Genomic DNA, 19174 nt, shown 5'->3' with positions numbered 1-19174 from the left:
ATTCCAATCTCGACGAGGACTGCGACTCCCAAGTAACACCGAAAACATAATCCGAAATAGCAAAATATTTACTTTGTCCTACAGCAGTTGTTATGAAGTTTCTCGAAACATATTATGTCATGGATAAGTCGTTTTCATGATTCCTAACACTTATACACAGTGATCTTCTATTTAGAAGTCTTATTAAAGAATATATTTTGTTTTGTCAAACAAACATTGCATGTTGTTTTCGATTATGTTGGGTATGTTCTATTTACGTACACTTTGTTTGTTACCATATATGCTCAGTATGTTCTATATGTCATATTAGAGTAGCATTTGCAGTTTCTTGTTTAAGACTTGTTTTCAATCATGTTTAGACAAAACATACTATGTTTCGTATGTTTATAATTAGTCGAATTTTGGTTTTCTGCTGTATGATAGAAAAAATGTGTAACATAAACCTCATTCATTTTTTTGAACAGGGACATGCTACACTACCAATCATAGAAATGTAGAATCGATATTTATTTCCTACGTAAAAAAATATACTCCTAACAGAATCTTAGCTATAAATACCTATATAAAAAAATGACAGGAATATATGTTACCACAACATATATGATTATCTATAAGGGCCAATTTTACCGAGCATAATGCTCTTTGAGCCGCTTCAATGTATGAACTGTGATAATTATTTGATACTTGATATTTGTTGTCATTCCAGATCGTGACAGATATCAAACCGTTCAAATACCAAACCAAACATGAGAACCAACAACAACCACAACAAAATTATCCACAAAAACAGTATCAAGCCAATTTTGAATCATATCCCAAAACATATATCATGCCATGTCACAGAGTGCCATTTAATTTTATTTCTAAATTTTTAAATATTTATCAAATATTTCAATAGTTTGTTATATGTATGCATAAACTTGACAAATTCTTGAGAAAAATAAAGCATATTTGAGTTTTTGTGTTAAAATAAGATGAATACTATAAATTTATTTAGATGCAAAATTCTTCAAAAATACTGATTTATAAGGCGCATTAATTTTATCGGGGTACAATAGTCTATTTCACCGTAAAAATTATTGGCATTAAAATGTATGATCACAGTAAGGCAATTAGGCGTTAAAGTGGCTTGGTAGAAATATTGATGCATGTCGATTTTTATTATTGACATTTTGAAACTTTATTATTTACAGTAATAGAACATCTTGATTGTCAAGGCACTGTTTTCTAGAATATGTTGAAAATATATATTGGAAAACATACTAAGATACATAATCAAGTATGTCCAGATTCATATAGAACATGAATATGACATCACAAAGATGTTGCGCAGGCTCCACCTTCTGCGCTTTTTCAGTCGTATAGCAGTCTGCAAATCGGTTTTATTGATTCACACCAAAACTTCGTAACTGGTCATATTGGAGTCAAAATAATTTCTATAAGACATGTTGTGTTACTTGGGTGGGTTATAGACTTTCTTGCCTACTATTCAACATTGCGCTAGAGGGTGTCATGTGGAAAGCCAGTTGTAGCGGTCGGGTACGATTTCCTACCGATCCGGCCAATTCGTTGAGGGTTGACTATTATAAAAAGAAAATCTAAAAAAATGTAATTGAGGATAATTTTGGAGGGGTTGTAATAACAATAACAGATATTCTGATGGGAAATACTGGTAGGATTCAAACAACATTTTTGATATATTCTGGTGAGATTCTCGGAATAGCATTGCTTCCTTTTTTAGTTACTCCGGAATCCTCATTGAAATTGTTCTTAAAATATTACTAGAAATTTTGATCGTGATTCTGTAATAGCTCAAGATTTTATCATGGGTTTATTCAAGGTTCCTTCAGAAGATTCCTCAAGAGTTTCTATGTGGGATTCCTGCAGAAGTTCTTTCTCGGATTCCTCTAGGAACTCTATACGGGATAAGTTCAAGTATTCTTCCAGAATTTCTCCGGGATTCCTCCATGAGTTCCGTGATTCCTTCAGTAATCCTTTCCAAGATTCCTTCAGGAGTTCCTTCTGACATTCCTCTAGAATAGTGATTCCAAAGTGGGTTACAATGTGAAAATCCTAAATTGGGGACGAAAAAAAAGCAACAGGGGGCATTTGCAATGATATGAAAATACCAACAGTATGAAAATGCATATTAAGAATGCCCACTGAATCATGAAAACACCCTGATATTTCAAGTTTTATTTTAAGAATTATGAAAAAAAAAAGATTTTAACAATATAGATCGACTTAATTTTTCAGAACTTTTAGCGTTTGGACTTTTTGGCAAAATTCCTTGGAAAAAAAATGTAATACCTACTACTGCTTTAAAGAATTTCCGAAAGAATTCCTGGGAATTCTAGACATCTTATATGTAATGAACTTTTGTGATTGGTTTTTGTCGAAATTATTAAAGGAACACAGTATTTTGTTTTATTAACTTGATTCGCAATTTCTATTTTTAATTCATAGGCGGATTCCGTCATTGAATTTTCAAAAAGCATGAAATTTAAGAGAATTTCAGAAAAGTTTTCGGATCATAATCTACATTGGCCTCCTCAAGAGAGGTTATCTTTTGTGAAATACCATTTCGTATTTTGATGATTGAGACGTTCCAGATAATCTTTTTTGTAAAAACCGGGTAGAAAACAAAAAACGATTTACCGGCAAATTTATCAAAAAAATGATGATCAAGCTGATAGGGAACTAGCATTTTCCTTTCAAACTTCCTAATTTTCAGGACATAACCTCTACTTTTAATCGCCAATATAGTGCTTAAAATATTTCGGAGAAGCTTCCCAGATGAATTCGAAACTTTGATTACCTATTACTAAAGTTAATTTGACAGTGGCGTCGCGTAACCTCACTTTTTACCTGTGCACCAAGCATAAATTCTTGAATTTTTTTAACAAATTTGCTTGTAATAATTAGAAAATGACGAGAATAGCTGCTTTCACTCATTTCTATTTCGATTTTGATCATGAATCCCCTGCAATTACAAGTTTTAGGGTCGGTGCACAGGTAAAAAGTGAGGTTACGCGACGCCACTGTAATTTGAGAACTTTCCAGAAATTCTACGTTAAATTCCCTTGAAACCTGGTCATGACTGCAGCATGTCTACATAATTGATATTTTAATTAAAACATTGAAAGTATTCAAAATGAATTTGAACCACTGGTTTTTCTCTTTTTTATTACTGAAAGCTGATGTTTCCGTAAATAAATCAAAATATTTCAGTTTTTCTGTTAAATTTTTTTTAATCCTAAATTTCAACGTATTTGTTAGTTCTTCTTGCACTTTTCGGACTAAAAATATGTTTGCAACTGTTCTCCAATTTTCCATCAGTCGTATTTGACTACTCGTGACCAAACATTGATTCTTGTACATTGAAGAAACCCCTTGTAGAATACTAGTAAAACATCTGCTTGAACATAACGAGTATTCATAAGTGTTCACTGTCCGCTCTACTTTCATTAATAAATGCTTAGCACAAACATAATTTCAAAATTAATGTAAGCACGTTCAATAATGCAGTATTCGAAAGCGAAAAATCAATGCATTTACAAAACAATTTGAACATTTAATTTGAAATAATAAATCACTAATGGCTATGTCATAGTAGCGTTAAAGTAACGTGGGGCTTTGAGGACACAGTTTCAGCGTTTTACCATAGAATAAAAAATCTCGCTCAGGGCGAACATATTTTTCTCGAGCTGCAAGTGGGCAATACTTCTTACAAGTTTTGAGAACACTGCTGTAGAATTTCCTTCTATTTTCTTTTGGAATGTCGACAGAAGCTTTTTTCTCTGGGATTTCTATAATAGAATAATTGTGACGACTATTGAAGAAACCCCAGACGAAACTAATGTGGAAATTCTTAAAATAGTTTTTTATCTATTTACATTTAACTACCTCTGAGAAAATTTCAAATTCCTAAAATAATTGTTGGAGGAATTCCTCAAGGGAGTTCTGTTCGAATTTTATAAGAAACTTACAAAAGAGTTCCATACGATGTGTCTGGAGTAATTCCGTAAAAAAGGCCATGAAAAACTGAAGGAATTTCGTAACAAACACCTCGAAGATATTCATTTCGAACATCTAAGAGCATTCCAAAATGAACTTCCAGACGAATCTGTAGGAATCTGCAGAAATTCCGGGGGAGTGTTCTTATGAAATTCTCCGAAGGAAATCAATCACCGACATACATAGTTCCTGGAGAAATCCCGAGAGGAGTTCGTGAAGTAATCCTAGACGGAGTTCCTAAATCTTAGAACAAGTTCTTGAACGAATCGCAGAAATTCCAGAGGAAGCTCCTGGGAGAAATTGTGGATGAAAATCCTGGAAGAATCTCTGAAGGGATTCCTGGAGGAATCCAGGAAGGAATCTCAGAATAAAATTCTAAGGGAACCCCCAAAGAAATTCATAGAGAGATCCCAGAAAAAACTTCTGGGATTTCATCCAGAAATCTTTCCGGAATGCCTTCGGGAGCTTCTTTCGGGATTCCTTCATTATCTTTTTCTAGGGCCTCTCCAGGAGAGCCTTTCTACTTTTGCGATTACTCTAAGACATTTTTGTACCATTACATCAGGATTTTTAACTGGGATCCCTTGAAGAAATTCGCCATAAATTTCTTCCGACATTCCTTTAGAAGTTCTTCCCGAGATTGCTGGAGAACTCAAACAGCACACATACAGGGGATGGCCAAAATGTTTGGGGATAGGCAACTTTTTTTTCTCTCGCAAAAAAGTTCAACATGCTATAACTTTTTATAGAGCGCATCAAAAAATCTCAAATTTTGACTGTTTGCCAACCTATTATATGTGCATCATTGGTACACATTTGGGCTCGATTGATAAACCTTTCGCAAAGTTAGAACCGTTCGGGTAAAACACTATTTTTCAGACAACTCATTTTTGAGCTGTCATATCTCGGAAACCAGTGAACCGAATTGCATGAAATTTTGAACGTACACTAACAATATGTAAATGCTTCACAAACTATTAAAACATAGGTACTTTTTAAACATTGAAAAAAGTTATCATGGATTGACACTTTTTGGATTTTTCTCGAAAAAATGTAATTTTCTCACATCAATGTCAATAAATTTTAGTGTTGATATCCAAAGATTTTCCACTTCTGTTCTCAAATTATCTTTAATCAGATATATTAGAGCTTATTTAGATTGAAGGAAGAACACATTTATTAATTTTTGTGAGGTATTGTAAATTTGACTTATTTTCCTCTATATGGGTAAAAATTTCAACCCGGTATAACTTAATTCGCCGTGAGAAAATATAACATTTTATAACGTCGTATTGAGTATCAATATATTGTTGATAAACGTTAAAAAATTCATTCAATTCGGTTCACTGGTTTCCGAGATATGACAGTTCAAAAATGAATTGTCTAAAAAATAGTGTTTTACCCGAACGTGTTTTAACTTCGCGAAATATTAATCAATCGAGCCCAAATTTGTACCAATGATGCACATATAATAGGTTGACAAACAGTCAAAATTTGAGATTTTTTGATGCACTCTATGAAAAATTACTGCATGTTGATTTTTTTTGTGGGAGAAAAAAAGTTGCCTATCCCAAACATTTTGGCCATCCCCTGTATGTCACAGAAGGTTACTACAGCGCAGGCTTTTGGTTGCACATGAGTTTCAATTATCTAGTTCTAACCGAATGCTAGAATAACTGATATTAACTCGTGTCCAACTAAAAACCAGCGCTGTCGTGACTCTTTTGTGACATGTGCGTGGCTTGAGGAATTCATTCCAGGGTTCCTTCAGGAATATCTTTCGGGATTCCTTCAGGTTTTTTTTCCTGAATTCCGTCTGAAATTCCTAATTTGATCCCTTCTTTCCGGATTCTTTCCGGAACTTCTTCTAGATCCATGTTCTGGTTCCACCAGATGTTCCAAATGTAAGTCTTTCAGGAGAAATCCCAGATGGAAAATCTTAGGAGAATCTCAGATGAAGATTCTGAAGGACTCCTGAATGAATCACTTGAAAAATCTTGATTAATTCTGGAATCACAATCAAAATTCTTGCAAGAGAACGGTGACAATGAACCACGCTCTACGGCGAACCCAACATCCAGAAGGTTGACAAAGCCGGAAGGATACGATGGACGGGATATGTTCAAGAATGCCGGATAGCAACCCTACAAGGACTGTGTTCACAAGAAATACGGTGGTACAAGTCGAAGTAGAGCACAACGGACTAGGTGGACTGAACTGGTCGAGAATGATTTGTAGAGTGTCGGAGGTCCCCGATGTAGGAGAGAAGCAGCAACGAACCGAAATGTTTCCATGCTGTACAAAATGCTTCTATTCTGACCAACATTACTTTTAGTGCATTTTTATATAAAAATTTACGATTAGCCAAAATCGGTGCTCATACTGCAGCTGCGCTCAATAGAGATCAAAGTAAAAAAAAAAATAAACAAAGTAAAAGACAAGTGCATTTGTGTGCCGCGTCTGGCTAAATTGGGTCATATTGTATCATAACAATGAAGTCCCGTCCCGAGTAGCACCCCTAGACCTATAGATAACACTCGACGATTCCACTTCCGCATTAACCGCTTCTGCTATCGCTCCCTTATCATCCAGGACCAATGTAATCATCGTCCGGATCACTCGTACTCTTTGTTGCTTCCGTCTACTTACTAGCTCTGTTTTTGTTGACTGCAACTCGAGCTCACTCTCTGTACGGCACGAGACCGTGCTGATAACAATACGGTGGGTGTTAATACATACAGCCGCGAGTTGCCCAAGGGGGGCACTTGCTAAAACCCTTTGCAAACTACCGGGTTTAATCCCGGTGTGTGGGGAAACCGCCGCCGACCCTTGTTGATCCCTATCACCTGCATCATAGAAGCGTATGTGTGTGATGTGATATGGATGTTGCAGTTCCAGTGTTTTCCATTGCGAATCCAGCAGCAGCGGGGAGTGTTAATTGGTTCAGTACGCCCGACGTCGCCGCCGCCATCCATTGCATTGCATTTAGCATTGTCCCGGGCCCGGCTATAAAACGGCAAGTGAGCAAGAAGCGTCGGTCGTCGTCGTCATCATTCGTCTCAGGGTCACCACATCAGTTAACCCAATTCCGCGGGAATAGCCGTGTGTGTGTGGTCGTGGTGCGATGCATTTCACTGTTTACTTTTTGTTCCGCATCCCGAAGGTTGTCTGCAAAGTGCAATCTGTTTGATTGTGTGCCGCGCTGCGCTGCTCGCTCGCCGCAGCCCTGTCGGTTATCGTCTCTGTTCCCTAATGCACTTGAAGCGCGCTACTTCTTTACGTATGTATATTGTATGTGCAGTAATGACTTTGGGGGTTGATGTTTGATTTTAGGATGAAACAGTTTTGAAGCATAGAATTACGAGATTTTTGAAAGGTTCTTATCGAGAGCTTTTTCTGACAGTCACCATATTGCATTTGTATATCGTGTACGGATACTCTATGAAAAGGATGTTTAAAACTTTGCCATAACACCCCTTCCTTTTAAAAGCACTGAATCCACCTATGATCACCGACAGTATGCATTCCCGGGATCCAGCGAATCGAGCGCGCGATAATAATAAATCAAGTAATTTATGCAATTGAGTGCACAGCGAGCGCGAGAGAGTCTGGCTGACTGCAACAGGAAGTCCCGGTTTCGTTCCGTCGGGATTCAAGGCCATCACTGCGCAGCAGAGGGATGAATCGCTTTCCATGTTGTTTTCAATCGATACTTCATACATATGGGCCAGCTGATTGGATCAATTCTCATCCTATAGAAAAATTTGTTCACAGGAAATCCCACCATTATTGTCATTCGTGACAACATGTCCGAGAAATCCAATTGATAGTGAAATTCGACCGTTGATTGTGTGTGAATTGTGAAGTGAACGATGCGTCGTCATTGTCGTCAATGAATGGTGAAGAATCGCGTCTCGTGTAAATGTTGTGATTCTTCGAGTGAGTGAACAGCGCCAGGATTCAGTGTCGACGACGCTACGCGACGCGACGGACGCGGTACATACACGCGCAGATTTTGGAAGATTGTACAGTATCGGACAATAAAAATGCACCAAAGCCGTTTCCCCATACAAAATAGTCAACTTTAGATTGCCATATTTCAGTTATCTCTCAACCGATTGTTTTCATTTTTCTGTGACGAACTACAAAACATTTCAATTCTCGAAAACTATTCAAAAAGTTCAGCGATAACTATTGATACAAAAGTTACAGATAGGTTGAATTTTGACAATAAAAATGCACCAAGACAAAAAGTTCTATAGCAAAAAATGCTGAAGTCATATCTCGTTCGTCTCTTCAGCAAATGTATCCGTCATTACACAAGAAACATTTTTGCCGAAGATACCATAATGATATGACGTAACAATTTTTTGCTATAAAACTTTTTAACTTGGTGCATTTTTATTGTCAAAATTCAACCTATCTGTAACTTTTGTATCAATAGTTATCGCTGAACTTTTTTAATAGTTTTCGAGAATTGAAATGTTTTGTAGTTCGTCACAGAAAAATGAAAACAATCGGTTGAGAGATAACTGAAATATGGCAATCTAAAGTTGACTATTTTGTATGGGAAAACGGCTTTGGTGCATTTTAATTGTCCGATACTGTACATCGACCAGTGTTTTTGTGTTGGTTCCGATCGTTTGCGATCGTGCTAAATCAACTGAGTCATCCGCGATCGTCAGTCAGTGAGTGGTGGCGGTGGGTGGGGTGGAATCGGTGTGCGTTGCGCCCAGCCCGTTGTTGGTTGGTTGGGTTTTGGGTGTTTTGTTGATTGCGCTGCGTTAGAAGTACATACGCACCTCGCGAAGGTGAGGAAGAATGCTGAAGAAAGAGAAACCAATGCTGAGTGTAGCGGCGATCATCCAGGCACAGGGACGGTGGGATCGAACACTGCCACTGGCAGGGTTGGCAGGTAATTGATGATTGGTTTTTGGGAACTGTGCATGGGCCTAGTAAACATTATACATTATATTATTGAAATGTTTGATTACAATGCATCTGTATACTGTAGATAGCAACCAGAGTTTCCCATTGCTCATGTGTACATAAATGTGACAGCGAGCCTCCCACTAAATTTTCTCCTAGCTCTTCAAAATCGCAGTGTGCTGCGCTGCTAGGAGGCTCACGAAAATCTGGTGGGTGCGAGCTAGGCACCTAGCTCCCGGGGAGCTCGTCTCATGCGCTGCGTGAGCTATTGGTATCTAAGGTGAAAAACAACTTCTTGGTAACGAAGAACCTCAACAACTTTTTTCCGTACCCAACACAAGCGTCTGGTTGGTCTATGCGATATGACTAGGGACTCTCAATGCAAAGGTTAAGGTTTCGATTCTCGTTCGTTTAGGAAGTTTTTGTTGTGAAATTTTCTAATTTAATCAGCGCATGAGACGAAGCTCATGAGACACATCTTGAGAAAAATGAGGCGCACAACTTTCAGTCTCAAAATGTACTGGGCTCCTGGGAGTTTGCTTGTAATGTGGCTCCCGTACATGGGACTTCAGCACGTGTACATCAACTCTGATAGCAACGCATTATGTGAATTGAATTATATTTTTTATATTCGTGTTTGTTAACCAGTAAACTGCAGAAGATCAATTTCATAATCCATGTGTTTATCGAGATATATTTAAAACGATATAAATCAATTCAGTAACAAATTTTGAAAACGGCGTATAATCAATGGTGTAGCATTGATTATACGGCGTTTTCAAAATTTGTTACTGAATTGTCAATTTTTAATAACCCATGTTTTGATGCATAATTTTATGACTCCGGAAGGGTCAGGCCAAAGTCTACGAAAACTGTGTATGAATAAAATTCTACGCGGGAGGAGAGGGGTTTCTGAGATGGTCAAAAATTAGTCTAGGGGCTGTCCATTTATTACGTAAGGGGATTTTTGAGATTTTTCGATACCACCTCCCCCCCCCCCCCCCCTTGTAAGATTTTTTGTATGAGAACCCAAAAATTTTTGGATGGCACGTAAGACTTCTCGAACCCCCCCATAAACCCTTACGTAATTAATGGACAGCCCCCTACGTAGTTTATGGACAGCGCTTAGATGGTTTGATAAATGAAAACAAGAATACATTTGTCGTAACACTTTTGGAGTTTTACTGTTCTTAGGTAACTCATACACAAATACCATAATTCCCATCGAACTATAGATGTGTAACAAATTATTAGGGTGGCTCAAGCTTGTATGGCAAACCACATGTCAAAAAGTTCGATAGGCCCTCTTCTCATTTTGTTCTATATGACGCCACGATGCTCTGGTCAAATTTTCAGCTGAATCCGTTAACATTAGGGCGGTGCTAAACTCCTTTGAAGTTTGTATGGGAGTTTATATGGGAAAACATTGTTTTTTGCAGTTTTCTTTTGAGGGGTTCTAATTTTCCTTTAAACACGTAATCGATCCTATTGAAATATAGCCTGGGATATGCCGAAAAACTTTGTCGAAGACCACAACGTGGTCAGACACTTGTGAGAAAAGCTATAGCCTAGACAGTACGGGCCCATTCAATGAGATTTTATTGCTGTTGTTATTCCTTTACATGTTAAATGTTAAGCATCACCAAAAGGTCTGCATGTAATATCTTTTCTTACAAGATTCGAATGACTTTGCGGTCTTCGACAAAGTTTTTCGGCACATGTAAGACTATAGTTCTATGTAATTGCTAAAAACGATTCTATATAAATGCTAAAAACGATGTTTTCCCATATAAACTCCCATACAAACTTCAAACGAGTTTAACACCGCCCTAATGTTAACGGATTTAGCTGAAAATTTGACCAGAGCATCGTGGCGTCATATAGAACGAAATGAAAAGGGGGCCCATCGAACTTTTTGGCATGTGGTATTTTGAGCCACGCTAAAAATTATTCATTCTCACTTATTCGAGAATGTAAGATTTGTTCAAATGATCCAAATTTGATAGTTATACGAGTATGTTTGTTAAACTTTGGTCAGTGCACTGCTTGCCTATATACTTGATACTTGATGGACTACAACTTGTAGAGGTGAATCTACGCTGAATGAAGCATGCGCCTCCACTGGTCTCGGTCCTGGGCCAATCGCTTCCAGTCACTCTGAACGTTTAGAGCCCTTAGGTCCTCCTCAACTGCAAAAAAACACCGTGTGCGCGGCCTACTACGAAGCCGACGACTCCTTCCTGGTTCTCTGCTGAATATGGTTTTAGCTTGTCGTTCCTCCGGCATACGAGCAACGTGCCCAACCCACCGCAGTCTGCCGTGTTTTATTCGCTTCACTATATCCATCTCTTTATGTTCTTGGTACAATTCGTGGTTCATGCGACGCCGCCAGATGCCGTCCTCTAGTTTACCGCCGAGTATTGTTCGAAGACTCCAAAGGTTCTCCGATCAGCTTCTCTCAACGTCCACGATTCATGACCATATAAAGCGACCGGAAGAATCAGACTCTTGTACAACACAAGTTTTGTCTACGTTTGCAGCCTACGGGACTTCAGCTGGTTTCGCAGACCAAAAAAGGCCCGATTTTCAGCTGCAATCCGTCTTTTCACCTCGCGGGTAACATCATTATCGTTCCTAGAGTACCAAGAGAAACAAATTCGTCCACAACATCAAACTTTTCACCACCTAGCCCCACTACCACGGCCAGACCAACGTTGACCACCAGCAATCATGTGCTTGGTCTTTGTGGTGTTAATCGTTAGTCCAATCTTCGCAGTCTCCCTTTTAAAAGGTATGAACGCCTCTTCCACGGCTCGACGGTCGATCCTGATGATGTCGATATCATCCGCGAAGCCCAGGAGCATATGCGACTTCGTGACAATGGTTCCGCTCCTTTGCACACCAGCTCTCCTTATCGCTCCTTCCAGCGCTATGTTGAACAGTAAGTTCGAAAGAGCATCGTCCTGTTTCAGCCCGTCTAAGGTTACGAACGATGACGAAATTTCATCCGCAACCCATTTGATTTCGAACCGTCAAGCGTCGCACGAATCAATCTAATCAGCTTTGCCGGAAAACCATGTTTGATCATAATCTGCCATAACTCATTTCTCTTCACTGAATCGTACACCGCCTTGAAATCAATGAACAGATGATGGGTCTGCAAGTTGCACTCCCGAAATTTATGGAGAATCTGCCGCAGCGTGAACATCTGATCCGTCGTTGATCGCCCCTCACGAAAACGCGCCTGGTATTCGATCAAAACGATCAAATCTGACTATTTATATATGTCAATGGTTGCTCCTCCGTGATTGAGCTGAGCTGGTATCAATTGCACTGAGATCCAAGTGAATAAGGGCTGGGACACTCCACTTATTCTCAAAGTGCAATTTGAGCAGCTCATACATTTTTTGATCAATAACGGCGCCGGCCACGTTCTTATAGTCAGTTGGGTAGGGAAAGGAATTTTAGAGTGTGCTGGTTGTTGCTACTAAAAACCGAGAGCACCTCTGCATCCCCACAACCAGCACAGATGGTATGATATTTGTTAGTAGGGTGAGTTGTGATCTAGGAATCACCTTGGATCTATGATGTGATCCATGGATAGGGGGTGTATGAAGGTGATATAGTGTGTGATGATTACTCTGAAGGAGAAACAGTTCACGTGGTTGCATAACTTATAGGAGTTATATGATAGATTGAGACTGTGCTGTAAAAGTTGCAAGGAAAGGACCAACCTGCTTGGTGGTCTAGTGGCTAGCGCTTCTGATTGGTATGCAGAAGGTCCTGGGTTCTATCCCTTCCCAACTGACTGTAGGGACTTAGCCAGCGCTGGTATTGATAAAACATGTATGAGCTGCTTCAATTGCACTTTGAGAAAAAGTGGAGTGTCCCAGCCCCTTATTCAGTTGGATCCCAGTGCAATTAATACCACTTCAGATCAATCTCGGAGTAGCAATCATTGACATGTACAGTCAGTCTAAAAGCTAAGCTAAGATTCTTCCGAGGGTCTATTTAGGATTTCTTAAGAAGTTCCCTCTGGGGTTCTTCCAGGAGTTTTTTCTAACATTCTTTCAAGAGTTCTTCCCAGGATTCCTCGGATTTTCCAATGGATTTCTTAAGAAAAGCCTTCTGAGATTACTTCTGGAGTTCCTTTACAATTCCTTCCGATTTTTTTTATCTATGTTCTGGCACCACTGCTACACCCGACGAGGACCTCGATGACAGGCGTTCCCTGACAATCGAGAAACGTCAGACAATGCGTCAGCTAAATTTGACAACGAACGAATATGCGAAAACATGCTAGAATTTCTATCGTGGCAAATGCTGTTGAATTTAATTGAAATTTGTAAATCTATTTGAATTGTTGAAATTTCTTACTTATTGAATATTGTGACCAACTGAGTTTGTAATCAAACCTATTCGTGCGTCGAAGAAAGTGCCAATTTGAGTTCAAACAAAAAGTAGTTGGTAAGAAATACTAAATTCCAAATGTTACTGGCTGAACATAACCATTTCTGTGAGAACTTTTCCACAATTAGGATAGACCGGCACTCTCGAGGGGAACAGTAAGCTATAGATTACACCTTAAGTGCGTCTTGATGAATTAGGAGGTAAATTGAGTCGATTCCTTTTTGAATGACACCAGATCGCTACTAAAACAGGGTCGTTTATTCATCTACAGAACCACCTTAGGGTATTTGCTTAAACTGCAATTGAGATCGACAGAATTTTGCTTCGGATAAGTTCCGATAACGGGAAACTAGATGTAAGTTGAGCAATTTGTATTTTCTTCATATATTAACTGAATATATCATTTTAGCTTTAAGCTGCTCACTGAGAAAAGCTGCTCTAAGGAACCCTACCACCTATCCGAACAATCTAGAAATTGATTCAGGGAATCCTCAAGGAAATCCTTTTAGGATTACCCTTCTGGTATGCTATTTGAGATTCCTAAAAGGTTCCTCCCGGAACTCCTTTCAGGTTTCCTTCTGGGACTTCAAGGGATTTCTTCCGAAATTTCTTAAGGAGATCCGGGAATCCTCCATCCTATTGATTGATTGATTTGTCTTTATTAAAGAGACTTTCAGCCCTTGGCTGGTTCGTCTCTCCCTCCATCCTAGATTATTCTAATAGTTTCTTTTGAAATGTCTTCAGAAGTTTTTTTTTCTTCGATTTTAGAAGGTAATCCTGGAAAATATGCCTGGAAAAATTCCAGCAATTTCGCCCAGGATTTCTTCCCGGATTCCTACAGGCTACAGCAATTCTCGTGAATTGCTCCAGGAATTCCTTCCAAGGTTCTTACAGAAACTGCTTCCAAAATGCCGTTTGGGATTCCTTCCACGAATATCATGCGAGATCTAGTGCGAGATTCCTTCCGGAGCTTTTTCTGGGATTTCTTTCTGAGATCCTTCCAGCAATCCTGCACGAACTTCTTTCAGTATTCCGCTTAAAACTTCTCCGGGATTCTTTCAAGAGATCCTTCTAGGATTCTTTATACTTAAAAAAAATCGGGAATTTCTTCTGAGAACTCTTGCTATGGTTCTTCGGGAAGTTCTTAAATTCTTTTAGCAGTTTCCGGCATTTCCTCAGGAACTCTTTCCAGGATTCATCTAGGAATCCGTTTTTGGTTTCCTTCAAAAGTTCCGTTTAGAGTTCCTCCAGAAGTTCATTTTGGAATGTTTTCAGATATTTCTAATGAACATCCTCCAAGTGTTTATTAAAGGGTGTTAAAAAATCCTGCTGTTTTTATTTATGGCATTTCTTATGAAGTACATACATGGATTTCTGGAGCATCTCAGTTGGAACGTTATAGGAATCTCAGAAGAAATTAGCAATTTCATAAAAAGATTCTGAAAGAATCCTTAATTAACCCCCAGAAGAAATTCATCAAGAACTTTCTGAGAATTCCACAAGAAACTCTTGGAGAAGTCCTGGAACAAGTTTGTGGAGAAACTACGAAGGATTTATTGTGGAATCCCGAAAGGACCTCCAAGAGGGCTGCCACCGTGCCGTCATTAAGTCATAAATCAGAACATTTTCCTCCGCACGCGAACCCCACATGTTGAATTGAGTCAAACCACCCATGAAAAGCTTGCCAAATTTTCCTAAGTTCAAAAGCTGACGATTTTTTTTTTCTGAGTCAGAATCGTAACTTGTTGTTTACGCCACGAAACGTCTAAGACAAATTTATCTTAGCAACCGTGGCATGCTTTATATAGCAGCTTTAAGTGCAGTAAAATGGTTTTAGATTAACATTAACAATGTGTATAACGTATTGTATTATATTTGCAATATAATGTCATAAGACATAACTTAATATGAAACCAATAAAATATAATTATTTGCCATATTTTTAGACTTAATCGGATCGAACAATAACATTAATATATTATTTTTTAATTTATTCTCGTTGCAGGTATGGATTTTTCTATCTTCCAATATTAGGTTACGCTTACCAAAGTGAATCAGTTGGTCTCTCAACTCTGGAGTTTTATAACATTTGTTACTTCTCTGTATTGTAAATAGTTAGTATGTATCAATATTGTAAATGGCCACGGTGTATCCCCTCATGTGCATATTTATTTTCCACGGAGTACTTACCTTCTTTTTAGCGCTATATTCTCAGTTTTGAGTTCAATCAGCACTTTCACAGTTTTCAACTGAGAGCTTTCTTTGTCAAAACAGTCGTTTTTGAAAATAAGTTATGCCCATGGAATGCGTGAATGAGTTTACATTACGAAAATACCCTGGACTGTACCGGGAATCAAAACAAAACACCCCACACGATAACAGGGCTTCTTACCCGGAACAAGCAACATTCAAACTGCCTAAAAGTAAATAAGCGTTAAAAGTGCAGCCTAGACCTAGGTTCAAGGCCAATCATCTTCCATTCAAACAAAATAGGCTTCTCCAAGCAGGCTGCTCTACCACGTCAAGCTGCTCTATTTTTTCAGCTCCGTTGTACTGCTATGAATCTATGTAACCGACGCCTGGGCCTGACTGCAACGACGCTTGAGGGCACCCCCGCACACAGTACCAGTCATGTAATGAAAACAGCATTCCATCGGTGAAAAGGAGAAGAAGCGACGAGATGTGCTGGGTGGCTCCTTGTCGGCAGCGCGGCGCGTGGTACCTACTAATAATGATGTAGAATGAAAAAATGGCAAACATCTCCACTTCGCAATGGATCGTTGCTTGCTACCGAACCGAACCGGTATTGTTCGTCAAGAAAAGTGAAAACAACAATGAAGGAAACACATTGTTGTTTTGATTCGAACAGCGCGGTGGGTGGTTATTATCTACTGACGAGAAGCACCTGCGAACGGCGTGGCCCAGTCCCAGTGTCCGCGCATCGCTGATGATAACTCGAAAAAGCTTGACGCTGGTCATGGATAGTAGATGGTCTCAGCAGCGGCGTACCGCTGCTGCCACCATTGATTAACTTCAAGCACACTCTCTTATCACCAGACCAAATGCAGCCAATAAGCACGCCTTGCTTATAAATCTAGCGTTGGTTGGTTGTTTCTCTCGCTCTCGGTGTGAAAGGAACTGTGAACGTGCAGCAGATTGATGAGAAAATAAGGGAAGCTGTGAAAACCGACGACGTTGGGATAATTATGCGTAGGACGGCAATAAAGACAGTTGTGACGAAGATCCGCAACTGTTTAGCTAGAGATGAGTATGTAGCATCGCTTACGAATGCTTTCAAACAAGTCATCGCATACTGCACTTCAGAAGGCCTTCCGATAATTGTTTATTTTATTTAATACAGAAATATGTGACTAATTTGATGCAAAACATTATATTGCTGCATTATATTGCAAGCAGTAGTTATTTCTGAAGCAATTCCTGAAAAAGTTTTAGAACGAAACCGTGGAGGAATTTCTTAAGGAATGCTTGGAAGATTTTGGTAATGGATGTTGTGTGTAAATCCTGTTCAAATCCCTGGAGATATTCTTAAAAAAATCCCTGCAGCAATATCTGGAAGAATCCCTGGAAAATTCCCAAAAGAAAATCTAGAAGGAGTTGATGGAGAAATTCTTGGAGGAATACCCCATGGTGAGATTCTTGCATGAATTATTATTATTATTTTTAATTCCTGAAGAAATTCCTTTATGAATGATATTTTAAAACAGTTCCCGGAGAAATTCGTGAATGTATTTTTAAGGAAATCCCTGGAAGAATATCTGGAGAAACACTTAGCTTCTGTAAATATTCCCAGAAAAAAAAACTCCAAAGGAGTTTCTGTGGAAGTTTTTAAGCATTAGTTATTAAGACAATTCTGAATTTCTTTACGAATCCGAGCAAAAATTCCCGAAAGTATTCTTGAAAGAAATCCTGGAGCATTTTCTGAGGAAATACATGCAGGGTATGTATGTATGTATGAATTTCTGCAGGAATCTCAGGAGGAATACCTGCTGAAATCACTGAAAAAAGATGAATGAATTTCTGGAGACATTACTGTGGTTATTTTCAATAGAATCCCTGGAGAAATTCCTGATGACATCTCTTGAGGAGTTCGTAAAAAAATCTGTACGTGTTACTGAAGGAATTCCTTGGAGATTTTTTTTAAGAAACCGCTGTAGGGATTTCTGAACGAAATACTGAAGAAACCCTTTAGGATATATCTAAGACATCTTTGGAGTTGGAGAGCTTTTTGAAGGAATTCATGGAGGGTTTTCTAAAAAAAATGTCATAAGATTTCTGATGGATTCCATAAAAAACGAATTCTTGAAAAAAGTTAAAAATTCTAGGAGATTCAAAGGAAGCCTTGACGAAATTTGACAGAATTTTGAAAGCGGAATATCTAAAAAATCCTTGGATTGCATTGGATGACAATGTATAATTTTTGCATTACGTCCTTTATGGACTTTTTAATGAATTTTTATAGCCACTTTAAAAAGAATGCATAGAAAGTTTGCTATGAAAACTCTTTGGAAATTTAGCGAGGAAGTTAAGACATACCTAAAAAAATATTTCTAAAGCAATACTATAGTATATACTTGGGGATTTGTTGAAGAAATCCCTGGAAAATTTTTTAAACGAATTCTGAACTGTTGATTTTCTGAAAAAGAAAAACAATCGCTGCAAGAATGTGTGAAGTCCCTAGATTGAAAGAAACCCCGAATTTCTGAATACTGTTCGGAGGAATTTCTTAAGCATGGAGAGTTTTTTTTGAACAATTCTTGATGACATTTCTAGAGGTTCCTTTAGAGCAATTTCTGCTAAAAATTCTGGTGGATTTTCTGTAGAAATTCATGGACAAATTTTGAAGAAATTCGCGGAAAATTATCTGAAATGAATCTCTAGATGAATTGAATAGGGTTTCGAACTACTTGGGCACCTACAGATCACTCTGAAGCCGCAGAAATGCTAATAACAATTATTACACGCAGACGATTGCACTTCGGCAGCACAAAGAAGGGTGCCGAAGTAATTTCCCATTTGATTTTGCTGAAAGTTCGGCACTGGTGCCGGGAATTGCGCTGGACTAGTTGTAGTAAACTCGTTCAAAACCAACTTTCCGGCAGAAAATCTTCACAACAATCACTGTTAACAACAACCATTAGGCTAACTTTTTTCGAGGGAATTGTAATGAATGTCTTACGTAAATTGTGTAAGTTTTCCAAGAGATATGCCGAGAATGTGCTTGTGCACTTCATGATAAAACCGCCAAAAATTTTTTTGATAATCCTTTAATGTTTACAAAAACTCGACTAGTTCTTTTGAAAAAAAAATAAATGAGTTTATTGTAGTAAGAAAAAATCATAAGAAATATTAGAACAGTTCAGAGATATTGATAACAATTAACAAGGAAAAAATACACTGTTTTGAAATTATCACTATTACTAAGTCTTGTAGTATAATTAGTAGTATGAATGAGTGCAACCATCATTTGTGAACGTGATCTTTTGTTCACATTTTTTTCTTGTTGATTTGTATTGTTAAAGGTTGAACATTTCTTTGGCGAATTTGAGGTACTATAGCCATAACTGGTACACCGAGCCTATATTCCATATTTAGTCTTGCAATTTTTCTGGTCTTGTACCGACTTTTCGAACCCTCTAAGCAGAATACCCTCTTCGAATGAGTGTAATCAGTTTCGTACTCTGTATAACTGACACTGAGGAAAATTACAAGTGGTAGTTAAAATACGTGTATCTGTCAAAGGATAAGCAAAATAGGGCGGGCCCAAAAGGTGCGAAGCTGATTACACGCATTCGAAGAT

The 19174-nt window shown here is 38.4% G+C and overlaps 1 protein-coding gene across 2 annotated transcripts in view; it reads left to right on the top strand.

The window, feature by feature from the left end:
* LOC115256313 (protein ultraspiracle) overlaps positions 1-19174 on the top strand; it is a 474548-nt gene that overhangs the window by 408138 nt on the left and 47236 nt on the right. The window contains exon 1 of one of the 2 annotated variants that reach the window (XM_062856937.1): positions 8629-8932. The exons of the other annotated variant lie outside the window; for it this stretch is intronic. Within the exon in view, the coding sequence (XP_062712921.1) occupies positions 8839-8932 (94 nt within the window). The 5' untranslated portion in view covers positions 8629-8838. Of the gene's footprint in view, positions 1-8628; positions 8933-19174 lie in introns of those variants that run through there. 2 annotated transcript variants of the gene reach the window in all.

Source organism: Aedes albopictus, chromosome 3 (genome assembly GCF_035046485.1).
Source record: "Aedes albopictus strain Foshan chromosome 3, AalbF5, whole genome shotgun sequence".
Classification (NCBI taxonomy): Eukaryota; Metazoa; Arthropoda; class Insecta; order Diptera; family Culicidae; genus Aedes; species Aedes albopictus.
This window is presented reverse-complemented; position numbering and strand designations above follow the sequence as displayed.